The 20028-nt window shown below is 41.8% G+C and overlaps 1 protein-coding gene across 3 annotated transcripts in view; it reads right to left on the bottom strand.

Annotated features, from left to right (window-relative positions):
- Positions 1 to 18574, bottom strand: part of prex2 (phosphatidylinositol-3,4,5-trisphosphate-dependent Rac exchange factor 2) — a 92205-nt gene extending 73631 nt beyond the window's left edge. For all 3 annotated transcript variants that reach the window (XM_085287248.1, XM_085287249.1, XM_085287250.1), the window contains exons 1-3: positions 18108 to 18574; positions 2088 to 2159; positions 1061 to 1183 (exon numbers count right to left, since the gene is read on the bottom strand). In XM_085287248.1, coding sequence (XP_085143374.1) covers positions 1061 to 1183; positions 2088 to 2159; positions 18108 to 18245 — 333 coding nt within the window. In that variant the 5' untranslated portion in view covers positions 18246 to 18574. The remainder of the gene's footprint in view (positions 1 to 1060; positions 1184 to 2087; positions 2160 to 18107) is intronic.
- Positions 18575 to 20028: the final 1454 nt, after the last annotated feature.

Raw genomic sequence — 20028 nt, 5'->3', positions numbered from 1 at the left:
CCAAAGCCATTCATATGACATCCATACTCATTGTCTTTCGCAGCGGGCCCAGACCACACAGCCTCTAAATCACTCACTACAAAGCAGCAAAAATAGTACGCAGTCTTCAGCCGTGCTGCTGTGCCGCAGAAGACGAAGCGGGTGATCTGAAGAGACATAACTGTCAAAACAAGCGGGAGCGCGTACAAAAACAGAACTTTATGATTAACTTTACAGATCGCCCGACTCGAATCGTGTTTTCGAGGAAGACTATTTACGAACACCCAAATTGTTTATGTTCTGGCCTTGCGATGGATTGACTGATTCCAATGCATTCCCAAAAGGAAAGTTTTCAGCCAGCATGAACTAATGTTCAGGCCTGAGTCACAGAGGGAGTTGCACTGCCCAGCTGGCTGGCTTTTTTGTATTTCTGGAGTAGATTGTAGTGATTTGTTGGTGCTATAAAAGTTTCATGAAAGAATTACACAGAGTAGGAAACTCTGAAAAACGCTGCATAATACGTTAGGCGTGTCTAATTTGTTTCATCTCTATGGACACACATGACTGCTCATGACTGAATTATGGTCATAAGTTTTCAGTATATCCCATCTTGCTAATGAGGTCATCATGTCATAAACCTAAATGTACCACTTATACTGCCAGGTCATCTCTCTTGCACCTGTATGAGCAGCAGCTAGATGCGACTGACAAACTCGCCTTATCCCCAACAGAAGGACGCTCAGATTTATTAGACTTTGAAGACCGTTATACACCAGCGTGCCTCAAGGCTTCGCATCAAAGAACTGCGATATACAGCGGGAAAGAGCAGTATATCAGAGCTCTATCAGGCATATCGCACATGTGGGCACTCTCACCGCGAGTAATCCAAGGGAGTTAAATTGACAACACGTGGAGCACGTCGGCATAACCGTGCACCGAAGCCCCGACAGAGCGTTTTTTCCCCCCCCCCTTTTTCAGATCACACGCTCCAGTGAACTGAGGAATATTACGAAGGGAGGTAGCATCAATGCGTTGAGTTGACATTCAATTTGCAGAAGCACGAGTTGCACGAGTTACGTACAAAGTGCAAGAAGCAGCGACCGATTTCATGGTGAGCGTGAGGGTCGGGCTGCAGGAGGTCCTCCACCATGGACAGGAAGTCTTTGTGAACAGCCAGAATCTCCTCAATGTTAGAGAATAAGACCTAAAAGAGAGAGAGAGGGAGGGAGAAAGAGAGGCAGAGAGAGAATCAATACTTTGGCATATGCTTCCTCTTATGGTCGGTGGTGCTTTGATGGCCACGGAATAAAAAAAACGAGGTTTCTTTGTAATGAGTATCTTAGCTTAAGATCTCTTTGATATTTGAATTTCAAACATAATTAGAGATATTTTAAAAGAAAGAAAAAAAAAGGAACACAATGTTAAGATTTGTTGTGTGGAAACTTAGCCTTCATGTGGTGTTGACTTCTGCCCTTATTTATGTCATTTTTGTGGCGATATTAAAGAAAAAAACTGTGCTGGATAAGTGAAGCGAGTGAAATGAAACCAAAGCATGAAAACCAGAAGTCTTTCATGGGCGTTCTAAGGCCAGAATAAACTTAGTAGCTAGTGATACCAAGGAAAAAAGGAAAAACATCTGGGCAAATCCGATCGTTGCGTTTTCATTTTGGAGCACTCTCAGCCGCTCGGTGGCATTGCAGCTGTCGGCCTTTGCAGCGATGACCCTTTTCGTTATCTAAAAACCCCGTCAGCGTGTTCCCAAACAAATCAGAACATGAGGGGACACGTTCCAAAACACGGGACTTCCAGTAAATATCCAGTGAATGCATGTTTACCTTCAAAAGTAAGCAAACTCAGAGAAGAAACGCTCCCACTGTGAGAGAGCATCCTTTATTATCCTCCAGCTGGGATAATTTAAAAATAGAATATATTTACAGCTGCTTCCTGGATCGCCCACTGCTTCTTCTACAGTCCAGAACTTGATGCAAGTTCAGGTTGAAAGAACCCCCACCCCCCTCCCAAAAAAGCTTAATTGTAAAATGAAACTTCCCAACTGTTCACGGGTAATGCCCCTGAGTGCAGTGTCAGAGCGAAAGACTGCTTCTCACCTTCACCGTTTCGTCTGTGACATTCTTTTCGATTTTGGTGGCTGCGTACTGATTGAGACGATGCAGGAACACCTGAAGCAGAGCAGAAAAGGAAAACAACAGTTAACACTGTGGAAACGGTCCCACAGTAAATTGCTTTTTGGCATTTGATCTCTTGAACCTTAAACGGGCTGAATAGAAGACAATATTTGAGGCTTTCTGTGTGCAGCTGCAACTCTTCACAGCCACAGTAAATTGGTAACCTTCACAATGGACACCTGATATTGGCGAAATACAATCTTTACACTAAATGGGGGGGAGGGAAAAAAAATTGCAGCTCGTGGTATTTCAAAGGCAGCGTTAAGTGGCTTTGGATGTGAATTGTAAAGGCCAACAGTGTGTGAACTGAGATGGATGGAAAGTGCTCTTAACTTTCTTCAGTCTCCGAGGACACTGGTTCCCAGGCTGCTTTGCTGCATAAGCGCCCGACAACCCATTTAATGCTTCAGGGAACTTTCTGAGAATGGCAAATTAAGAAGGTGTGCTTCAAAGGTAGTGCTAAAATGGGACTAAGGAGAAATTAGTCATTTTCTGAACTCTGCCTAAGGGAGAGCTTTTAAAGACGAAGACATCCATCAGTGGGTACCAGGTGAGAATCTTTACGTTTACTGCATGTGTGCAGTGCTTGGGATAGGGTTTGGCAGAAAGCGATCCACCTTCAATTTGCTGCATCGTTTTCATTTTGATGGATGCTCGTATACGACTTACGGGAAGCTGTGATGAAATCAGAAGCAAGGCTGAAAAATCGAAACTTTTATAAAATATTAAGAAGATGTGAAATTACTGTCAATAGTGCAATTTTTTTCCCCCAAAACAAAACTTTTTCTTGCTGAAAACTTTAAGAGTTAATTAAGCAGCACTCAAGAAATGACAATATGATGAATTATAACTCAATCAATGGCCTGTCACACCAGTCCGAGCCAATGCGACATGGCAGACAAGAGAGACTGAAGTACAATACAACAGACTGACGCTGACATTTCAGCAGCCCATTCATTGGACAGAAAGCAGCAACAGCAGTTCTGTAAACATCAACGTGATCAAACTCCACACTGATGCGCAGTCACCTCAAGCAACAAAAACCTACATCTGTCTTTGCAGTTAACCCTAACCATGGGCATCCGCTTACTGCCCCACCGAGGGCCATAATGCCATCTGTCGCCCACTGCAGCCACACAGCAGGCAGCCTGACCTGAGCAAGCTAACATAATACAACCACAAAGCATGTTAACAGGTTACTTTAATGAGCACACAAGCCAAGAGTTATTCCTTGCCACTGAGATCTAAGTGAGCGCCTGTGACTATAGTAAGCTTATTGAACAGTTTCACTTGATTAATTGTGAACAGATGGAAAGCGGGTGGTGCTAGATTGGTGGTAAAATCTACATTTCAAGCTAATTACAAAGCCAATGTTCTGTTAACCGTTGTAAGAAAACAAGCCAACGTGAAAAAATTACTGAAATCTTTTTAATCACACAGTACTGACGTCAAGCAGCACTTCAAAAGGAAATGCACAAGCAAATGTACGAATCTAGATTTGTGGTTGGAACGGGGGGAAAAAGAAAATGAGTGGGGCCTAAATAATCAGCCTTTTTGTTGTAGGCCAACTTCATGCTGATTACCATTCTGTAGCTGCCTTGCCTCGCAACTCTGCCACTCACTAGCATTAGCATCTGATTAGCAATTCTAATATGTACAAACACTAAGCAGAATCCGTCAGGCATTCGCAAAGGCCTGCCGGGGCTTATAGTGTATGACCTCAGCTGAGCAATTTTCATCAAAACAGTGCTTCCTATCACCAAAGACAGCCTTTATGGAGTATCACTTCTAATTATGAAAGGTCTACTCGACAAGAAATAATCTCTATATCTGCAACTCGCTAATTATCCTGCATATCTGCAGTTAAGAAGAGCTCTGCTGCAGAATGTCAGGAGACACCTCGAGATGCTTATCAGATTAAAAAAAGCATGAGACAAAATCGGATTGGACGGAGATAATAAACTGCATGACTTGTCAAATGAAGAAATGTTTTGTTACCATGAAAGGCTTGTGCTAAAAAAAAAAAAAGAAAGAAAAGAAAAAAAACCATCAGTCTGGACGTTATTCCTAGAATTGCGGATGGCTCGGGCTTGATTTGTGGAAACGAACATATCTCTTCCGAACCGACTGCCAAAAGTGCCTTGTTGATGTTGTTAAAGAGACTAGCTCTGGAACAGCTCCACGGACAGTGAATGGGAATTCGACTGGCTGAATATATGGACACAGTAACAGTACCCAGGGTGACCATTGCAACACCTAACAGCATGTATCTAAATCGAGCACTTATGTCATTCAAATCCAGTCTCATTTGGTTAGTGGAGTGTCTCTTCACTGCATCTGTTTTGTGGCTTAAAGCTTTGGTTGTAATATTATTAACAGTTCTTGCCAATATGATAATAATTAGTAGCTTGAAACAAACTGCATTGAAAATTGATTTTATAATAATTTTTTGAAGGTCATTTTCTTTAAACCTCAGGTATAATTTAATGCGAGTTCATTAAAACAAAAACAACAACAAAAAAACACCTTCTCACTAATCTCCTTATTTGCTATTCTTTCCTTGTGACAAGTGAAATGAATTTTTTTGTAGGATGTGTTTTCTTGCAGCAGTCCACTGTGTCTGGGCGCTGACCACTGTTGAATCGCAAACAGACTTCAATGGCTGCAGAGCTCAATGGGAGCCGTTCATGGTCAATGTCATGGCTTCTAAGACCAGATTTAAAGAAACAAGCATAAAAATACTGAACAACAAGTTGTGTTTCTTTTATGGAAGGTCTTTGTGGTTTAAATACTCTTTTCAATCACTACCAGATTTCTAAAAGATACTTTCTCAGAATTTTAGTGAGTAATTTCAATTTTTAATCATTTACCAACTTTTTTTTCTTCTTTCATGAAAATGAAGGAAAAGAGTGGCCTTCAATACTCTCAAGTATGTTAGAGTATTTACTACTGCTGTCAATGTAAGTATGAAATAATGTCAGATTTCAAAACCACAAAATGTCATCAATTAAAAAAGAAAAAAAAAAATCAGTCTGCTCTTTTAGCCATATGTGCAAATCTCCATATAGGGAAAAAAAAACAAGTCTGTTACATTTGCTGAGATCAGCAGGAGACTTTCAGAGTTTGAGAATTAATATGTGAACATGATTTGGTTTTATAATGTGCTTTATGCCATCATGCATCACAGGTTTTAACTGTGAATGACGTAGTGAATGATGGTCAGGTTAGTGTTGCTTTTTTCAGGAGTGGGACTGTTCCTCCCTATCAGCACATTAAAGCCGCTGCAACATCAGTTGCAAAACCATCAAACTGTGGGAGAGAAATATCTTCAGAGGTGCCCTTCATAGCAAGACTTTCTAAATACTGTAGCTACTGTGGCAGATAGAACCTGCACAAGTTTACCTTTGCAGGGAGTTCTGATGTCAACAATCAGGCAAGTGAATGACAAAAAGTATTTCTAGGATTTATCTGAGTCTCCTGATGCTTTGAATCCAGTTAAATTCTGCTATATTTAGTTAACAATAGTTCTCACACTGAAAAAGTGGTGCTTGGTGACTTAATGACAACTTAAAAAGGAATAGATCCATCACCCCCCTTCCTACTCATTTTCACCTCTAGCGTTACAGAATCCTGAGGGCTGAGAGTGAAACTCTGTTTCTGACATGATTGTTGATGCAGTGCCAAATCAGAGGAGGTTAAAAAAATAAATAATATGTTAGCATGTACTTTTACTTGTGCAACAGTGTGTTCAAATCGAATACATGCAATGCACTACAGAGTACATGGATGGTATACTATGTATACTTAGCAAAGGGTAGGTTGGTTATTGTTCTGGAGGGCTGTGAGACTGAGGTTTTAGCAATCAGTTTTCCCCAGCGATTGCCATCAACCCCCTGCAACCATTCCCAACTGGATGTGGAAAACTTATTTTTCCTTCATACCTGATGGTTGCAAGATGGCCATGAACTGGTCTCTAAGCCAATGTGACTGGGGCCTTATTCACATGATCCTAGATAATCACCATGATTGGCAAACGCCCCAAAATAGCTGAGAAGTTAATGTCGCATGGTTAGTGGTCACATGTCTGTAAAACTTCAATAGAAGTCTAAGGGAAAACCACTTTTTGTCTTGACCACTGATAAACACTTTCTTGCTTAGTTTATGGGCTCAGTCACTCGTTTTGGGTGATACTGAAAAAATATTAAGTCTACTGTGTTAATCTTGGTCCTATGTTTTAAAATCAAGACAGAGTTTTGCAGCCAATGATGACAATGACAATACTCATATTGAGACTTTAAACAGGACTCGAGAAACCAACGGGTGATGCCATGGCAGCTAGGTCCATCTTTTATACCATCGCTAATACTGGCACAGTTTTTTTCTACTCGTTGATGTAACAGATGTAGCATTGTTTGGTATTTATTTGTGTTAAGCTGTCATCTCATGTGTATAATTATTCAGCATTAAATGTGTGGTTGGAAGCACTACGCAGTTTAAGAGTAGTGTACTACATGGAAATGCACCAATAGAAATATATTCAAGCAAAGGTTGCTATTAGGACATACAGTACAATCTTTACGATCCATGAATTTCCATCAGCAGCATCCAACAAGAAAACTCTTAGAAATTGTGTTCCCTCGGGCCCAGGTATAATCACCTGGATTGTCACTTTGATGGCTGAGGGTGGGGACAGCACATTAAAACCCCATTAAAGTTTTCATTATTCTGCAGAGCAGATGGGTGTGATGAATAGTTCGGTGCAATCGCTGCATGTGGCCCTACATGCTATTAATCAGCAAAGGCCTACATGCTGTGGGCCGCAAAGGCACGGTAATGTAAATCGTTGCTTTGCTCTTGCATACAGTGTTGCTCTTATTTGAGAAGTTAAATAATCTGACACTAGGATTAGGAATAAGAAGCTGAAATCAGGTTAAGCAAATAAAAGAACTACCGACTAGACACTTAGACATGAGTGACAGCTCGCTCAATATCTGCAGGAGTCGTGCAGCTCAGATTACACCCTGCGTCCTCTGGACTTCAGTGTCATATACAAAAGTAGAACAACAGACAGGCTAGCCAGAGGACCAAAGTAGTTCAGGACATTTTGTGAATGGATATTATGCAATGCTGTCCCCGCGGCACCTCTCCTCCAGACTGGAAAGATACAATCGGCGGAACTAGCCCCTCCCCTTGTTTATGTTTATCTCTTTGTCAATGAAACACATGTATCAAGAAAAGGAGTTTGTCAAAAACGGAGGTCACTTGCTTCCTCAAATAAGTAAGCTAGCAATGACATGACAGGAGGACAATGACAGACATTCTTGCGCTCCAAAATAAAGGATGTGCACATGAACGCTGTATGTGCCGAGCCAGAGCACATGCTCGTGTCAGAGGCTGCGAAGAATGTGAAGTACATGGTTGTTCGGCATGCCCAGCAGAATGCGGTGGCAGGGTAGGAACCACAGAGAGAGGGGGGGGGGGGGGGGGGGGGGGGGGGGGGGGGGAAAGAGTGCTTAAAAATAACCAAAAAAAGAGCGAGACAATGCAAACAAGCTGCTCTGATTAGAAAAGCTGAAAAAGCTATGTAGCTGCTTCGATGGTGCAAAAATGACTTTGAATTGAGTACAAAGCTAGCCTCAAACATCTGTTAATCCATTCAAGTTTGAGCCATTTAAAGAGTGGGCAGGAACACAGGGTGTGTTTGATGTATCAAATGGAAAACAACCATTTTAAGTCCTTGAGGATCAATTGGTGCAACTGTAGAACACAAAGCTCTTCCTAAAATTAAAGTGGTGACGCAGCTTTAATAAACAGAGTAAAAATATTATGTGAAGTAACACATCTGTCAGCACAACTTGTGCTCTTAACAGCATTACGCTGCTTTTGCTGTAATGTGGGATCTGTTGCTCACTACTGAAAAAGGTCCAATGGAAGTTCATTGGCAGTGTTTCTTCTGCAGCGCTCCAGAAGAACAAATAGGCCTTTCTATGAGCCTATTAGAGAAACTGGCCCTTTGTCCATGGACAATTGGCTGATCTGCTTTGTTGTGGTGACTGAAACAAACGTACACATAAACATCCTGTGTGCACCCCCCCCCAAAAAAAAATAAATAAATTATAGGCACATCTCTATGCACTTGTTATCATTCCATCACAATCTGTGATCTAGGGTGTCTCATCAGCAAATAACAAAGATGAGACAAAAGCCATTCAAAGCTGGAGACAGACACATAAGCATGAAAAAGTCCACTGGAGTGAATCACTAGACTGTGACGCTTTGCTCATTAACATAACTGTGTTTTAGAATACAGTGTGTGTGCTTGTGTATATATATTGGATATATATTTCTGTCTACCACCACAGTAGTCTAAAAAGTAAAGCAGAGTAATAAAGGACAGCCGGTAACAATGGTGTGAGCTGTTCAGCACCCCTAGGTAAGCTTTGAAAGCACCTGAGTGTGTGAAGGTGCTGCAGTGGTGAGAAGTGAAGGGCAAAGATGGAAGGAAAGGCAGGAAGAGGCATTGAAAAAAAGAAGGAGAGAGCCTCTTTGACCTTTTTAACATATCTCTGTAGGGAGGATATGAGTATATGTTGCCTTTGCCATTTTTCCCGTGCAGAAGACCTGCTTTTGAATTAAAACAGTATTAAGGGCTAAATTCAGAGTAAATCACCTACACACATGTCTATGACGCACACAAACACACGTATCCACACACCCCAAATTCCTGGCAAGCAAAAACTGAATTTCCTTCAAATACTGACTAGAGACAAACAGTCTCTGGTGCAGAGATCACACTGGGAGACATCCGAAAAGAGAGAAAAGGCTCTTTGTAGCAATTCCCGCAATAAGCCAGGTCCCTTCCTGGCTTCAACAGGTTCTGATGACACCTCCTAGAGGCATCCTGTGCTTCCCATCTCATTAGTCCTCTTTCCCAAGCTGACTTTTTCTCCTCCACTGGGAATGTATACAGGAAACACACGCTATAAATACAACAGGGAATGTTAATAATTCCAACTTGGAAGCAGCTATTAAAGCTCATCTTTACAACTCAATAAAAGCCTCTGGTTTTAATTTACAGCGGAGTACACAGTGAGAATTCATTTTACATGATCTTCTGGTAAACAAAAGTCCTTTTATCTGTATAATATGTGTTATTTTGGGAAGCTGTGTGTATAAGAACTGAGAAACAATTAAAATACTGTAAAATTTGACATTCTCACAACAGCATATAAAATACAGTGGTGTGAAATATTTGCTCCCTTTCTGATTTCTTTTTTTTTTTGCATTATTGTCACATATAAATGTTTCACATCAAGCAAGTTTTAATATGAGCCAAAGACAGACCGAATAAATACAAAAATGCAGTTTTTAAATGATTATTTCAGTTTTTATGGGCAAAAAAAGTTGTCTAAACCCACCTGGCCCTATAGGAAAAAGTAATTAGCCTCATAGAAAAGTAAAAAAACACCACAATCTAACACAAAGAAATACCTGAGAAACAACATTGTTGACCTCTATCAGTCTGGTAAGGGTTACGATGCAATTTCTAAGGCGTTGGCACTCCAGTGGACCAAGGTGAGAGGCATTATCCACAAATGCAGAAGACTTTGAACAGTGGCCAGCCTACCAAAATGACTCCAAAAGTACAGTTGGTGATCTTTAATGGCCTCCTCATTCAGGAAGCCATAAAAGAACCCAGAACATGATCTGAAGAAATGCCGGCCTCACTTGTCTCAGATAAGGTCAGAGTTCATGATTCAACAATAAGAAAGAGACTGGGCAAAAATTGCGTCCATGGGAGAGGCCCTAGAAGAAAAAGAACTCAAAGGCTCATCTCACTTTTGCCAAAAAAGACATCTTGATGATTCCCAAGAACTTTTGAAGAGTTTTCTGTAGAGTAACGAGACAAGAGTTGAACTTTTTGGAACATTGGTTTTCTGATAATTTGGCATAAAACACAGCTTCACATAAAAAGAACATCATATCATCAGTCCAACATGGTGGAGGTAGTGTGATGGTCAGGGGCGGCTTTGCTGTGTTAGAACCTGAATAACTCGCCATAACTGAAACGGAATCATGAAGTCTGCGCTCTATCAAAAAAATCCTGAAGGAGAATGTATGGCCATCAATTCATGCCCTGAAGCTCAAGCACAGTTTGGTTATGCAGCAGGACAGTGATACAAAACACACCAAAAAGTCCTCCTTTGCATGGCTCAAACAAGTAAAACGAAGGTTTTGGAGAGTCTTACTCGAAGTTCGGACTTAAATCTGATTGAGCTGGCATGACCTTAAAATAGGACATTCATGCTCAAAAACATCCAATATAGCTGAATTATAACAATCATGCAAAAAAGAGTGGGGCAAAATTTCGAAAAAGCAATGTGAAAGACTCTTCACCAATTATTGCAAATGCCTGACTGCCAAGGGTGGCATAACCAGTTATTAGGGTTAGGGAGCTTTCCTGAAAAAGCCCGGAACAAAGTTCTGGCTTGTGAAAGAAATATTAGACCAATAAGCAATGTGCTTTGAGGCATCTCTAAGAACTCCCAATTGTCTGTAAAAGTTAGAAAAATTCTCCACTTTGATGTTATTGCTGTCCTTTCACTGACCCTGGCACCAAGTACATTCATAAACAGCTGGAATGAAGCAATTTATCTAATGAATATGTCTGTGTCCAATGTCTCTGCCTGACTCGGCGAGCTGCTTTCACAATCGACACTGAAGCGAAATGAGCACATGAGCATAAAATGATCCTTGCGGTCATGTCCGCAGAGCTTAATACCTGACAAGTTGTGGGTCTGTTTAATTTCACCCATCGTTGTACTCCAAGTGGTTAGCAAGTTTAACATGTTAGGAAGATTGCGAAATTGGATATTAGGTGGGGAGACTTGCCTCCAGTAGATGAGAGTACATTTCCAGAGAGCAGGGCTACAATCTCTATGTGCAGTCAAGCAAACCATCACCCACTGATTGCTGGCGATTCCCAGCAGAGGCGCACACACAGCACACTGTATTGATCTCCGAGATGACTAAACAGAATTGTCAGCCTCCTAATCTGTGGCGCGCTCCCAAGCATGACTGTCTCACAGCCCGATTGTTCATTTTGATTACCATTCAAACCTTCCAAACCATCTGCAGCAGGAAAAATGAAACCTGCAGCGTCAGCCTCTCTCACACATGACAGAACTGGACATTTTGTCAAAGGAGAACTAAACAACTACCCTGCCAGTTTCTCCCCAACTCTCATTCTGCCCAACCACAACTGCTGAGTGTATTCCCACCCAAATAAATCTCCTTCCTGACAGGGTTCAGCTCATCATTGCTGCTTTTTGGACTGTTAATGACCAGATCAGAAAGCACCACACTGAAGGAACTCCATTATTTATTATTATTGTTCATAATGTGGTGAAAGTTTTCTTGCCAACAGACAGTACAGATACCAAGACTCTAGCCTTGACTACAAAAGGACAGTGTAAAATTAACATGTCTAATATTGGGGCTAATTCATCCTTCATACAAAGTCCAGCAATTTTATATCTTCAAAAAAAAAAAAAAAGAAAGCCACAGAAAGGATGTCTGCAAACAGAACTTATTTAGAAACAGAGAGACACTTGTCTTACAGCAAATCTTATTCAACTGCTTAATTAAATAATTGATGCTAAAGTGGAAATTCCCATCACGTCTGGCTAACTCTGGTTGTGTACAGAGTCAGAGCCCTGAAGTGCAGGACGGACAGAGACATGAATGACATGGAAAGTGTGAGTTTGAACCACAGAGGAAATATGGAAGCTTGTCTAGACATAGTCAGCAAACACTCCATCAAAAAAGAAAAAGACAAAATCGGATTGGAGAGTGTAGCAGCAAAGAGCCATAGCGTTTGTGAGATAATTGAAGACATGAAAACACATGGCTGGCAATTACTTCTTTTTTTTAAATGGCAATCGTTTAATCCGGCTAATGAGCAACATATGAATATTTTGTTTAGTTTAGAAACATGCTTTCATTTTTTCCAGGGGTGTTATCCAAAAGGATGGTAATGCTACGGGCAAGTTCACAGCACTGTGTCTACCTTAATCTCGCCCTTTTGTACTTGTCGCATGCAGGCACCATGTGACAACGCAGCTGGCACAGGTCAAATCACATCCTTCCTTCTCCTCTGCCCTCCCCCCGCCGCCGCCGCAGCCTTCTGAGCTAAGCCTACTCTATGGATTCAGCACAAAGGTTTATGCAGCCCTGACGCCTATGCAGTTAAGCCTCCTGGTTGCTAAGTGGCCGCGTGTACAGTAGCACAACACTGCTTTCCATGGCCAGTGAAGGCATTGGTGGGGGGATTGTATGTGTGTTTAAGCAGGAAACATGCAGCACAATGTAAAGATGGGAAGGTCCAAGAAGGAAGGAAATCCTGCTTGAAAAATGGCCTGAGACAAAAAGCAAAAAGTGCTTTCTGCTGTGTTAAAATCTGCTAGTGGGACTTTACACCAGGTCCTTTTGGAGAACCACAGAAACTTTTTCATTTTTGGATCTGCACTAAAAAAAAATCCTAATATTTAGGGTCTTTTTGCAGCAGAAGAGAAACTCTGAGTGCCCTTTCCAAACTTTGGTAAGTATATATTGATTGGTCAAACACAGAAAAAAATAAAAATAAAAATCCAATAAAACAACTGTAAAGGATTAGCTTTTATGGTTAGCCTTTAAAAACAGACCAAGATACACAAGAATGAGCTGAGACTGGAACCCAGGCTTTATGAAGTGCATATTTCCCCTCAGCTTCCAACTACGCATTACAAAGCAAAGTAGAAGAGAACAAGAAGACACTGAAACAGGATTACAAGACAATATAAGTCCACAGCAAGCAGTGACATTGCATTCAATTGGGCAGCCATTGCGTCACTTTCGCATTTCCTATTAGCAGTGCAAATTTAACACAGAAAAAAAGGCTTGGGCATATGCAATTCCCCCCATGTAACTCTCAAAACTGTTTGGTGGACTGATGACAGAGAGAAGGGAAGATCACAACTACAAAGAGACTTATCGAACGATTTGCTAAATCTAGGATGGAAAGGTGAATGCATGAAATGCTTGCCAAAGACACTGATGCTACTCAACACAGCACTGCTCAGTAAAGAGAAGGACAAACCTTCCTTAGTGTTTTAATTGATCTAGGACTCGAGGCTCTTGTCTCTCCAAGCTAATCTTGGCTGGCTAAAAGGCAGATTTAGATTTAAGATATGCTGCTTAACATAATATATTATAATGAATATATTGTTTATACCATATATTGTAAAAACAAAATTACAAAAGGCACAAAAAGTGCCAGCTTGGAGTAGTTTACAGCCAATCAGAGAGAGAATCACTTAAATTCAGGAAGAGAACCTATGAAATTGTTCAGTAATGTGAGAGGTACATCCTTGCAAACACAGCATAAAATGTAGGCCGCTTGTGTAGTGCCAGCAGCGTTGCAATTAAAATGCAAGTGAGCCGCTCCATCAGTTTGGGGGCCTCACAAGGGGGACACAAGAGAGAAGCTGCCTGTATTCTTGGAGAGGACAGCCTGACCAAATCCAATTAAAAAGAGTCAAGGAGAACCACGTCTCACCTCTCCCTCGCTTCACTTCTGTCTTCTAGTTAGCCTCTCACAAGCATACGCGTGTGTGTCTGCAAACCTGGATCATAGCTAAATGAAGAAAGTCTGAAGTTTAAAATTCTGCTCGGTGGCGAGGAAACGTGGCTCTAGCCAAACAGCGATCCATAAGTGGAAAAAAAAAATACTCTTCTTTAAAGGCTATCCACGGGTGGAACATGTGCAGCCACCACCTGCTCTGGGAGCAACGTTGAAAAAAAAAGGAATAACAGGGGTTTGTGACATATGAAAGGGCAGAGTGTATAAGAGGCAGGTGTGGAAGCCATAACATTATGAGGCTATCATCCGCTCTGGAGAAGAAAAAAAAGGAAGTAATTAAGGAATAAAGAGGGGAGCAGTCGGGGGAGATACAGCAGACTGCCTCTCTGTGGAATCGCTTATCACACACTGCAGCCTATTATAGAGACAAACTGATGTAAGCAACAGTAAATGGCTATTGGTAGGCTCTCTGCGTGAAAAACCCAGCCCCAGTCTCATAACTATACAATCCCAGTCTACCAGCATCATGCTGAAAATGCCCCGTCTTGTGTTACGTTTCATACACAACTTTGCTTTTGCACTCTTTGATCCAGCGTCTCCAGCAAGACAACAGCTTTTAACATTTCTGGCTTCTGATCCCTACCACATGCAGTAATTCGCTTTTTAATGTCAATAAAACGTTCATCCCTAGTATGTATTCAATAAATAATACATCTCACTTCATCTATTATTTAACAACAAATACATAAATAAATAAAAGGAACTGCTTAATTTACCTGCAGACTTCCATTAGAGCAAAATATACATGGCATTTTAATTCTTAAACATGGCAGCACTGAACTCTCAAACGCACACGTATACACGCACAAGATTGCGCTTTCACTGTTTACAAGTTTGCTTTCTCATCTGATCAGGATGCACTGATCAGATCAACAGAATCTTCTCTTCCTGTTTCCATCATGCACAAGAGAGAGCTGAATTCTCAAATGACATCCACGGATTATCAGACAGGAAAGGGATGGGAACAGGAGGCTGTGACCTTCGGGGGTCATCTGCTGAGAGGCGACGAACCGGCTCCTCATTCGGCCGGTTATATGTTGCAGGAAAAAAGAAAGGGAAAAAAAATTCCTGGCCCAGCGGCACATGCCAGAGCAACTATCCCAGCCATGTAAATAAATCCAAACCCAGAGGGACCGCAGTGGAGCCTTCAAATACAAATACACAGACAGAGTTTACTTGAATACCTGGGTTTTCTAGGAGCTAACAGCATTTTCCATTAGGATTCATTTCTAACTTCCTGCAGGCGTATTCACATGGAAGACACAAGTGATTTAAAGTGCGGACCAACAACTGCTGCACCTCCAGTCCAGAGAGCACAAGAATAACCTGTATGTTGCCTGTGCACGCGCATGCAATGAGGTTTTTCTTGAATTTCTTCCCTTGCTGATCAACAGTATCTAAGATAAAGGCAAAGGTACGAATTCTACAGCATTGCAAGGTCTAAAAACCACATCTATTCAATTTCAAGTTAGTCAAAGGATTAAAAATGTTTTAAACATTACACTCATATTACTCAGGCCTTTGTTGGGTAAGGAAGGCAGCAGCTAAGGGACCACTTAATGCACTGCAAAGCTCTTTGGAATATATTAAGTTAACTTGTGATCTCCCTCCAGAATTGGGACATGAAAGGTTTCCCCTATTGTAGCTTCTTGCATGCTTCTTCTCTTAAGTGCTTATCATGCAAGCAAATGGCTTTCAGTGTCTCTCCATCAATGGCAAACATTGGCAGTATTTTGTTTGACAGTGTGGCTAAAAAACTGCAGACAAGCAAAGACCTCATTAGAGTCGCTATTTACATTATGCCTTGATTTGTTCCTCCCATTGAGGCTTTTCTAAGAATGACTATCATTTTATTGGCTCGTAGCTGTCCAAGATAAATACCACTGTCCACCACCACCCACTATCTCTTGCTATAATCGTTCATTATATAAGATAGGAAAGACATATTACGGACAACTTCCCTGAAGCCTTCCTCTCACTGTCGGAATACTGGGGATGTTTAGTACATTAGGAGGAAAAGGTGGTGTTTTAATTCAGGACAATGCCCAATTTAAACTTTCCCAGTAGCTTTAAGATATAATCTACATATTTTCCCACAAGACGTCGGGTAGATCCACACAATAGGCGCATACTATCCTGGGACAAACTGCTCTAATCATCCTTGTTCTCCATGCTGTTTTCCACTACCTTAAAAGTGAAGTATGTGCGAGGTGCATTGTGTTTAGGTCCCACAGATCGGCAGCAACAATCTTTGCTCTTCAGTTCAACTTTGCCTACCAACCGGAGCCTCATTGTTCTCCAGCATTTCCTAACCTCAGAGGAATTCCTCCTCCAGGAAATATGCTTTACAAGAGAAGGCACCAAGCCCAGTTACTCACAGAGACCACCCCCCTCTACCCTTCGCCCTCCTGCCAACATCTGCCCTGTGATCCGCTGTACCCTTTTCCCTCTCAACCCTTTAGCGATACCGTGCGTACACATCTTCAAGGCCTCCGATGCCGCACAAACTGGGCACCTCCAACCTGACCTCGAGACACTTAGACTCTTGGCAGTGGAGTAAGAAAAAGACAAGTATGTGTTTGTGTGATCAGATGAAAGTCTTCAATGTGACCCTTTCTCCACGGGAGGGCTGTCTTTGATCATCCTGAGCGTTTCTGACGATGCCCTCCAGGATCTCCCAGAAGATAAAACCGCTGATAAGAGCGGATCTTTGTCTTCTTCTTATTCTCCTCCTATCTTTTTAATCATTATCACTCCACTAAACCAACTTAACTCACTATTAAGACTCCAGTCTGATGCTTCCAGCATGGCATTCCCAGCCAGAACAGAAAGCCCTTGTAGGGATCAGTCACCTGTGAAATCAATCCCAGTTCCAGCACTACAGGGGAGATAAAGAAGGGGAAGGGGGAGGCTACATTCCCCAACCCCCCATCTCCAGGACTGAGGACACATTCCCCTCATGTAATCACCTCCTCAATTTCTCCACTGATGTGCCACTTCTAAGAAAGGCTCCATCTCCTCTCTGGCTCCTCTGTCCTCCATTGGAAACATCTGGGCGGTGGCGGCGGTGGTGATGGAGGGGTCGGGATGTACACATTCATACATGTGGTCTGGGAAACTGCAGACCACAAAGTGCCCCCTCAACCTTTCTTCACAGCAAATTTCCCACCAAGCTGGGAATGCAAAAATATGGTGAAAGGCAAAAGGGCACAGGGCATTGCATTAAAGTGTTCACCGCCAGGATTAACGTCCTACACGGCCACTTGGGCACATTAAAGCACTCGATAAGCAGCAGTGCACAATGACGACTTTTCACAGCTTTTTGGTTTCAGCAAAATCGCCACATCCTCCTGTCTTTGAAGTCAGGCGTCACTTCATGTAATGCCATTAAGTTGACAGCCATGACTCTGCCGTGCAGAAACCAAAAGTGTTATGCTTTAGTGCAAACCTGGAGTTGTGCTGCCAGCTGAGTGCTAACTCCAGCGGTTTGCATTTGAGTCCACCTGTGCTATCTTTGGCAGAACTCACTCCTGCTGGATTTAATAAGAAGCTGGCAAAGCCGGTGACTAAAATGCCCTCCTCTGTACTTCTTATGAAGTGTGTGGCAAATTGGGTAATTACTGGACTGAACAGATGCTGTAGAGGGCACAAAATAAAAAAAAAAAAATGAAGAAAATACACACTGAGTAGAGATACAGATGCCATTTAAACAAGTTTCCTAAATGAATTGCACTTCAGTGACTCTGAAGATGGCAAATAAGCTTTAAGGTAAAGCTGTACACAACATAGAATGATGTACCTAACAGTCCTGGAAACATTTATTTCTTTGTCTTGGTTGACCTGCCATTCATCCTAATGGTTTATGAGGGCCAGACTAACCACTGTGAGCTTAGAGGAGCCCATGAGCAGACTCCGAAAAGGATTAAACATCACAGTGGCTGTGCAGGAACTAAAGCTGTGCCATGCCTCTTTGTGACTGCTCTTCCAATTTCACACTTGCATTTTCAAAGGTAAATGTCTCCATCAGTAGGATGGCGTCACACAGTATTACAGACAACTTTATGGCTCATGTTATGCTGACAGCGCAGCAGCATGCAGGGTTTGTACAGGAGAACGCGCAACACTTCTTGCCCTGCAGGCTGATGCACCGTGCATACTAAACAGGCTTGCTGGTTTGTGTTTATTGCGAGGCTTGTTTTGTTTTTCCCCGTTAAAGTATGCACTCTGAGGGTTCTCTGTTTAAAACCGTTCTCATCACTCACCGAGAGAAACTCGAGCGTCCCGACATAGTCCCGCTCAGTCTTTAAAAGTTCGTTTAGGACGCACACTCGCAACCGCAGCTGTTTCTCCAGGTCCTTCCCGCTTTCAGCTCTGTGCTCACTTCTGCCTTCCTCAGTCATTGTGAGTATATATGAAGTTATTTCCTTCAGGAGTTCACAGCTTCACATCACACGGCGAGTTTTAATGGCAGAAGTGTAAAGTTTGCAGCATGGTCAAAAACAAAAAAAGTCAAGGAGCAACCGGTGCCTGTGCTCTTAAATCCACAAAATGTAGGGAAAAGAGCGAAACGCAGTGTAAGAAGAAAAAAAAAGTTAAAATAAAAACTTTTAATAAAATAAAAGGTTTCTGAAAAGCAGCTTCCAACAAATTGTGTGACTGACCGTTGTACAACAACTGGACACCACTTAGTGCACCGAGTCCATGTGACTCCTTAAATCTTCATCCTAATCCAGCCTCCCAGCAGCTTTTTACACGGAGGACCAGTGTAAAGGCACCAGCAACACTCGTCCTCTTGGTGCTGGTTTCAAAATAAAACCACGGGCGTTGAGAGGCAGCTAAACGCCAGAGCAGATAAAAATGACCTCACGGTCATGAAGATGCTCTAAAGTTGATCTAACTGCCAGCCAGAACTGCGGAAAGGATACTCACTGTGCTTAGTGTGACTCTTTTCGTGCTTTTAATTTGAAGGAACGCTTAGTATTTTGAAGCCATCTCCAGGTAACTTGACAATCCTTGAAGCATATAATCAAATACACTTCAGATATATGAGATCATGAATCTAAGCTACTAAAGTGCAATCTACGAGAAATCTGCATAATAGTGTATTTATATAAAAGGTGAAGGAACACACTTTTATTCCAGCGAAATTTACTGAGTGAAAAATAGTTTGAAACCCCTCTGCAACTTCATGCACCCCCTCTGATACTGCTGCAAATCAGTGGTCACTTCAGAATGTAACCATGCAATATATAATCATATATTATTATTTAAATTATTTTCATTTTTCTACTTGTGATACAGCTCAGTAGTTGTTTAATGGCATAATGAATTTCAGTCATAACCCTTTGACTTGTATCATTAAGTTTTAAATGAGCTCATCACTACTATCTGTGAGCTAATAGAAAACGTATTGCACAGCCTGCGTACACCATCGGTTCTTTAAATCAGTGTTAGCTTTTGGTGACAGAAAGGACAGAGCTGTAAAGAGCAGCTACATGGGACACGATAGCCCTGCACACACCATGTGTTTTAATGCATTTGCACATTTATTATTCTTTAAGCTTTCTGTCTGAGCACATTCAGTTTAAGATAAATGGTTTACACCGTCTGAAATCTCCCTCGGCTCTTAACCTCTTTACACAGACTTGTCTAATTCTTGCCAGCTGACATGTAGGGCAACCAGCGGGCTCTGATATGTGCCTGTGTCCGGTCAGTTTCTCAGTGATGCTCCAGCTGTGACTGAGAATCTTGAGCTTTGTTTCATATTCTTTTAAACATTATTGCGTGCACAAATATGGCTCTGATATGGATTAATGGATAAAAGGTGTCTTTTACTTTGAGGGTTTATGAGTGAGCTGTACAAGTGAAGAAGATATTTAGAATTTATCTGCCAAAATATAAAAAAACAACAGTAAATTTCACTTAGAGGAGTAGCTCATCACTTAAAACACACCATATAAACTGTCTATCAAACATGTGTATGGATATTTTAGAGGACGGGCATGTATGGCTGACCAGAGGGCAGGAACTTTGGCTGACAGAAGCACCCAGATGAATCCAGAGACAGGCAGGAGCATTTACTGGGCTTGGATTTAGCCAAATATATCAAAACGTATTGAATAACAACTCATGATTTAGCAGGACAACAGACTACCGGACGAACCAATCAAAAACCAGAGACCT

Source organism: Mchenga conophoros, linkage group LG9, assembly GCF_057382185.1.
Source record: "Mchenga conophoros isolate Kocher_MC1m ecotype Shallow Benthic linkage group LG9, M_conophoros_male_GT1.1, whole genome shotgun sequence".
NCBI lineage: Eukaryota > Metazoa > Chordata > Actinopteri > Cichliformes > Cichlidae > Mchenga > Mchenga conophoros.
This window is presented reverse-complemented; position numbering and strand designations above follow the sequence as displayed.